The sequence below is a fragment of the Xiphophorus hellerii genome, chromosome 14, assembly GCF_003331165.1.
Source record: "Xiphophorus hellerii strain 12219 chromosome 14, Xiphophorus_hellerii-4.1, whole genome shotgun sequence".
Lineage (NCBI taxonomy): Eukaryota > Metazoa > Chordata > Actinopteri > Cyprinodontiformes > Poeciliidae > Xiphophorus > Xiphophorus hellerii.
Genome location: NC_045685.1, coordinates 9,243,711 through 9,251,229, shown reverse-complemented (window position 1 = coordinate 9,251,229; position 7,519 = coordinate 9,243,711). Strand labels below are relative to the sequence as shown.

Here is a 7,519-nt window from a genome sequence, read left to right as displayed (position 1 = left end):
AACATAGAAAAGAAATCTAAAATTAGCAACAAAAAAAATTGAAATTGTCTTTACTGGGGGGGAAAAAAATCTACATTATTAAAACATCGCCATTCTATTTCTTTGGATATCTGGAAAACAAAGATAAATAGGAGTAATAATGCTTTTATACGAGTACAAGTTAATTTTTCATTTAATTCAAAAATATACAGAAGACAGTGAATGTGTCTAGTGAATGATTGGTGAGTTTTATAGGTACCGTAGATTTTTTCAGACTTAAAAAAATGTTGGCAGAAAATCAAGTTGTCATACAAAAGGTGGGCACGGATAAATCTTAGGTGTTTTTTCTCAAGTGGGCATTGATACATAAAATCTGTAGAAATATTGTTCTGGCCAGATGACTTGAAACAAGCATTATTAAACCAGCTTAAATATGTCTAAGACTGTAGAAGGGGTAAAAGGTTTCACTTGCCGATGATGCAATAAAAATATGATAACTGACGTTTGTTCTAATGATTTAATAAAAGTGTCTGAACCATCTGCACAGATGCTACATTAGATTGATCAGAGTAGGAGTGTAGGACTGATTTTATTTCAATCTTCTGGTCCCAATCTTCAGGAGCTGTAGTATTTACAAAAACAGAAAAATAAAGAAGGTATACAAAACATAAGAAGTCCTACAGTGCTTCTTAAAGTGCCATTTCTGATTTTCTCCTAATGAAAAAACAAACTTTTTTTAATCAGGTTTATTTCAGAACAATGCCTGCAAGGACATTAAAAAAAACAAGTCACTGTAATCAAACTTTCTCTTTTTTCCTTCCTCTCTAACTCTGACCAACGTACGGTTGGCCTGAAGCTCCTAAATACAAACATTTTCTGATAAGTGAACACACCATAATGAAGTGTTCACAGGTTATGTTCAGTGTGGATGCTGCTACTGAGGGAAGAAGAGTCAAAGTTACCTATTTTTAAGTATTGGAGCAGGGAGGTGATTGAACTGAAGTCAGAGGAAGATTAGAGATGGAATAAGCTGTTTGACAAACGATTTCCTACGACATGTCTGCATGTTTAGCTAGGCTAAAGATGACAGAGAGCAAAACCTTCAGCAGATAACAGAAAGGCTGAACATATTACAGTAATGTTGCTCTCTTTTTTTCATCTTGAGCTTCTGGAAAAATCTGCATGTGGAAATATTGGCAGCCTTTGGGATGTCTCAGATTTTGACTGCTAGTGTAGGATCCTGCTGAGAGCTTAAAATCTGTAATGACTTGTTTTAAAATCTTAAAAACTTTCGTTGGGATTGTGTATTTTATATTTCTTAAAAAGGGGAATCAGGGCGGGCTAAAACTAATTTCAGCGGTTTGCAGGTTGACTAAATTCAGAGATCAAAAGATAAACAAAAAAGAAAAAAATATATATAAAGAAAAATTGGTCACAAAACTTTGGTTGATTGGTGCAGCTCTATTAAAGTTACATTAAAACCAAATGTCAGATTGAAAACGTTTTTCACAAAGGGTCAAAAATGTGGTCAGATTTTTAAACTAAACTAAAATACTTTTACAACTTGTTCTTGCAGCAGCAAACCATTTGTCGTCTGGTTTTTGTTAATAAAACTTCACCCAAAAAAATGTATTCTTTCAATAATACAAGGAAAATTATGATTGGAAAAATGTCAAACTGGAAATATTTCTTCTCTACAAAAGCAAGAAAAAAAACAAAACATTGTGGGTTCAATTAAGAAGTGCATACGTAGTAAAAAAAACAAAAAAAATGGTTGGAAAGAATCTCTGGTGTGATTACAGTGACTTTCTCTTGAACGCACCGACATGCAAGCGTTGTAATCAAACAAACCTGAATAAAACTATTAAATCAACCCTCTTATTTCATTAATGTAGCCATGCATGTCCGATGAACGGCTGCATTAAAGTCAAAACAAAGAGAGCTACACTGATCCCACATTGAAGCCACAGAGTCTTTCCAATGGTCCCCCATCACAACCCGATAACCCCGAAAACGTTTCAGAGTCAAATCCAGTCTGACCCGACTTGGCCTCAAGTAGACCCTAATCTCAGATTATCTTTGTAGTCAAATAAACCAAAATGTTCGTCAGATTAGACATAAGCAACACAGTGTGATTTCACCGAGAGGCGAAAAACAGCCAGTTTGACGATTTGCTTCTAGACGGACTAGGGAAGAGTCTTCAAACAACTGAAGAAACCAGTGTGAGGAGTTCTGATCCGCCGGCTCTGAACAGACCCCGCCTCCTTCGCAGGAGCGCGCCGCGGCTCGGTTTAGGTAGCCGCTCCGACTCCTTCAGGTCAGTAGATAAGTCTGTACACCGTGTCCTCTGCAGCTTTGGCTTTAATAGTTTTTTTTTTCTTTTCTTTTTAAAATAAGAGTCCGGCGGCCCGGCTCCGGCGTCTAGTCGGGCATGTCGATGCAGAGCTTCGGCGGCGGGACGAAGTACTTCCCGGGGCTCTGAGTGATCACCACGCCCGTTTTCTTGTGGAACATGGGGGCGATCTTGGGCGGCGGCTCGGGGACGGGCAGGTCGTCGGCCGCCTCGGGGTCCTCGCTGCGCTGGAGGTCGTAGGACACGTTGCCGTACTCCCTGAGGAAGGGCAGCAGCTCCAGCAGGAAGTGGCAGAAGTCCTTACGGATGCCGAACCACCCTGATGGGAGAGCAACGACAAAGTCAGACCAACGTAATAGTCATGAAACAAATGTTTTTGCAAAAACAAATCTAAAATTTACCAAAAAAATATATATATATACATATCCTAAACCTAATTATAAATGTTGCATTAGCGTCAGAAGGCTGCGGTTTCATACTCACAGTGGTTTCCTCCTTTCTGTCCGAAGGTGGTGGCCATGAGTGTGAGCAGGGAGAGCCACAGCGGGACGAACACACACACGTAGCTCGGACTCTTGTGGTTGTCCAGCTTGTGCACCAAAAGGATCTGAAAGGATAAAAAAAAAAAAAAAAATCTGAGTCAAAATGAAAATGATGGTTTTTCTATTCAGATCCCTTTACTCTGATACCCAAAAATTCAATATTTCTTTCTCCTAAGTTAAGACATTATGACCTCCGATATGTGAAGTTAGTGTCATAAAAAGCAATTATATTTATCGCATGATAAATTAAAGTGAGCTCGATCATTTCCTTTCTGATGATTAGTGATATTTTTTTGTTTGTGGACGCTTTGTAATGCATAGTTTAGTTTGTGTGTTTGTTTATTTCCTTTTTTATTGATTTGTTTTTGGTTGTTATGTTTTAAATATGCAAAATAAAACATCTTCCAGGTCCAGTGTGGAGTTTTCTCTTTAAATTAAAGTTTATTAGTCTTTATTAGGGCAAATTTGGATTATTATGCCATTATAAATGTATTAGCTGGAAATGGTCTCGAAACATAAATATTGTCGTTTATCGCAATAATTTCAGGGACGATTCGTCATCCAGCAAAATTTTGAGGCAGGCATATTAATAGGCAGCAATTTCTCATCAAAGCTAATCCTCAAACAGTTGAAATTTCTCATCCAGCCTGACTTCAAACTAAAGTCTTTGTTTACGTAACGTCTTTTTTTATTTTCATTTTTTACATTTAACAGCTTATATAAATATTACTTAATGGTGTTCTTGTCTTTCCTCAGCTCAGCTGGTTAAAACTCTGAAATTTTCCACATAAGGAAACGAGGTTTAGCGATACATCTGGGAACGCTACAAAAAACTACAGATGTAGTGGTTGCTACGGCAATTTAGACCCAAATAGTAACATATCGTTATTTTACATAAATTCTGTCACACGCTCAATTCCCACAGCTTTCTTGGTCATAGAATCACTCGCATTTTGTTAGAAAAAGCCACCAGGTTAACTTCATAAAAAAAAGAAAAAAATGTATTAGAACCAGAAATTAATCTACATCTATAATGTGGATTTAAAAATACACTATGAAACAATTCTTTTAGCCCAGTGTAACAGAGTCACTAGGAGTAAAAATGGAGGCTCCTCACCTCAAAGGTGAGAAGAGGTACAACGATGGTCATCCAGCTGATTGCCATGGTGATGTGCGTGCGCCGTTGCTCGGCGATGATGTCTATGGAGCGGAGGAAGAGGACTGACCAGATGATGTAGTAGAGGACGACAAGGCACAGGAAGGACATGAGGATCCACAGCGGGACACACACCACCTGCAGGACACACACCGACATTTTATCAAAATGTCACGCAATAACAGATTAAATGACTAATTTACTTATTTCTGTCCATATTTCTTTATGTTGTGATGTTACCAGACACATAAACAGAGCCGTGCATAACTTCAGTGGAAGGAAAATAACAGCTGAAACCAGAAGTTTACATACACGTTTTTTTTTTTCTCACCGTCTGAAGTGAAATCAGATCAAACTTTTGTTGTTTTAGGCCAGTAAGAATTACCTACATTTTGCATGTTTACTAAATGCCCTGTATGTAAACTTCTGATTTTGGAGACAAATGTCTAATATTTTCTTTTACGATTGTGGAATTTAGCAAACAGAAATGAACTGAAACTAAAACAAGAAACCTTTGGTCTGATTTAGCAAATGAATAACAAAAAAGGTTTATATTTTTATTTAGTGTGTGTAAACTTCTAGTTACAACTGAGTATGTGCAGAATTTTTTTTTTTTTACGCTGTAGATATTTTCCCACTTCTTCCTTACAAAATATTCTGGGAAGAATTTTTTTTTGTTGTTGTTTTTTGTTAATGTTGTAAAATAAGTCCATAATATAAAACGGTAGAAACAGTGTGTGTGTTGTGAGGCAACAGGAAGTGTGTGTCAGGTGTTCCTCACCAGCCAAGGCCAGCCTATGATTCCGTCCAACTTCAGAGCGATGAAGATGAACTGCAGGATATTTACAGAACACAGCACCTCCAGCTGAGGAGAAACAGGAAGTTGTCATCAGCATATTCTGATAGTACTACACGAAAAAAAAAAAGATTTAAGTTTCACATTTTATCCACCAAAGTAAGAAATCTCTTGAAATTGTTGTGCCAAATACACAAACAACTAATAGCACAGATACAGAATTTTGTAGATTTGTGCTTAAATATTATTATTTTGTTGCTTGAGCTGTGTGTGTGTGTGTGTGTGTTAGTTCTCCTGACCTCAAGGGAGCGATCGTGTCTGAAGCCCCAGACGCAGGCTGCTACGGAAACGGGCGACACGAAGAAGAGCGGCATGAAGACGAGGAGCCAGTAGTATTGGCCCTTCTCCACGCGGTCGCACACCAACACCTCGAACATCAGCAGCAGGACGTGCAGCCCCACCGCTATCAACATGGCCTTGAACTCCACGCATGTCTCCCCTTCAGCCCTGAGGGAAAATAAAACACGGTTTATCATCCTCATAATAACACTGATATTCATCCCCATTGATCGTTACGCTTAGTATAGGGAACGTACTTTGAAAGCCAAAGCAGTTTGTCCTCCAGGGACTGTAATCCAATCCAAAAAAATAAACAGTTCAATGGGAATGAAAGAAAAAGGTCCCATCAGCTCGCCATCAGTTCATTTTTCATTTGGAGGAAGTAGAAAACCTGCTGAGTCAAAGTTATGGTGAAATGTTTCAAGAGGAGGAGCCAAAACAAAATCCAGCTGACTAAGTAATGGTCACCATTACTTTTTTTCTGCCAAGTAATGGTGACCAATTCAGGAAGAGCTTATTGATTATGAGACATTTGTAATTGGAATAGTTTCTTTTTAATGTATTTCAACAACATGGGTTACAAACAACATCTAAACAAACAGAGAGATCAGACGTAAACTTTACGTCAGAGGCCATGTGTGTATGTCTGTTTGTGTGTGTGTGTCTACCTGTACTGAGGGTTGTGGGCCCACACTCCGGTGCCCACAGAGGCCCCGATGATCACCAACAGTTTCCACAGCCATATTGGGGTAAACACGGCCCAGTAGCTCCACTGAATGACCCCGTCCAGCCTCAGGGACAGCAACACGGAGAACAGCAGCAGGCAGGAGTAGATCAGGAACTTACTGCAGCAGCCAAGAGGGCGACAGGAGACATGTGTGGCGTCAAAGCACAACAAGGAGATATGAAGAAAAGCAACAAAAAGATAAAAAATAAAAATAAACAGATTTTGCAAAAATCTAGGATCTGGAAATTGAAAAAAAAAAAAATTCAATAGAAAACACATTTATGTTAAAAAAAACGTAGGATGAAAAACCTCCAATGATCATGATTATTGAAACTTTATTTACAATCGACCTGCCTTCTAACATTCCTGTATTTAACTGCTGCATGGATTATTTTTTTTTAGTGAGGAGCAGCTCATGACAATCATATAAAAAAACTAACTATTCTTATTACAAACTAGAAAATAGTGAAGTTTTTTTTTAATGGGAGACAACCTGATTGGTCAAATATATTACTGCTGGAAAATGATCCGACGACCCAATCTCAGGTGAGTAGACGACACTTGAATCGTAACATTTATAAAAATTGCTATCACAGTTATAGTCAGCCTTCTGATTTAAAACTTCTAGCAAGGTAAAGATCTATGCTTAAATCCATATTTATTGCAGGAAAAACACAGGCGCCTCAATACCCTGTGGGATCTTAACTTTCTTTTATTACTTTTCTCAGTTGCTTTTTTTGAGTTCCCAGGTATCAATGTATGAGAGACATTATCATTCAAAAGTACTTTAAAATATAATTACTCAAAGTAGGTATACTTTTTGTAATGCATGCTATAATGCATGCTAAATATGTTGTATTCCTGTTTAGACTTCACTTAATTACTATGACAACATAACAATGAAAGACAACAGAATTAAAAAGTTGTTTATGAAGTTGTCACTTTACCTCAATGCGTTACTGTGCAAAGTCAGTAACCACAGTGGTGCTAATGTAAAGAACAAACTATTTATTAGCTACAGGAAAGGTCATAGTTCGAAATTCGTTTTGCGTTGTTTACATTAGCATGCTAGCCGGGCCTCTCAAAGCCGGACACTTTAATTAGGTTCGACAACTTTATCCAGACTGTTTTATGCGACTACGTGGGCTACAACTACATAGCACTGCGTGTCTAAACCTTAAAAACTCAGACACGCATGTTTTTCTTTTAGTATTTTCCAGCGAATAAGAGCCGAAGCTATGGCATAGCCGAAGCTAGCTCGCAGCTAACGTTACCTGGGATTGAAGTCCTGAAAGAGTCCTCTTAAATTCATGGTGAACAACAGGGCCGGTCGGCTAGCTAGCTAATGTTAGCTTCCTCACCCCTGGAGGAAACTTCTGTGTCTAATCTGAATGCTACACATTGTAATTTGTGGGAGAGCTCAGCCTCAGGTCTCCGGTACATTACTTGGTGTGTTATGTTTTGTTTTTTTTTCTCCCTCAACTACCCATCTCACTGGATGTGACGTCATCGTTTCTTGTCGCTTGAGTTTGTGGGGAGAAAAGGAAACTGAGACATTACCGCCACCTCCTGGTAAGACGGACGAATCACTCGGGACCTCTAAAATAAATACGACAAAAAAATAAAA

The 7,519-nt window shown here is 38.4% G+C and overlaps 1 protein-coding gene across 2 annotated transcripts; it reads right to left on the bottom strand.

Moving 5' to 3' along the window:
• Nucleotides 1-482: 482 nt before the first annotated feature.
• On the bottom strand, nt 483-7,398 carry tmem185 (transmembrane protein 185). 2 transcript variants are annotated; one of them, XM_032582727.1, is made up of 8 exons: nt 7,167-7,398; nt 5,834-6,010; nt 5,423-5,454; nt 5,126-5,333; nt 4,812-4,895; nt 3,992-4,168; nt 2,816-2,939; nt 483-2,651 (listed from the first exon to the last, which is right to left on the bottom strand). In XM_032582727.1, the coding sequence occupies exons 2-8, from the start codon at nt 5,906-5,908 to the stop codon at nt 2,401-2,403; spliced, it is 951 nt and encodes a 316-aa protein (XP_032438618.1). In that variant the 5' UTR covers nt 5,909-6,010; nt 7,167-7,398; the 3' UTR covers nt 483-2,400. The 2 variants fall into 2 exon arrangements, with proteins under 2 accessions (XP_032438618.1, XP_032438616.1); XM_032582725.1 differs by lacking the exon at nt 5,423-5,454.
• Nucleotides 7,399-7,519: the final 121 nt, after the last annotated feature.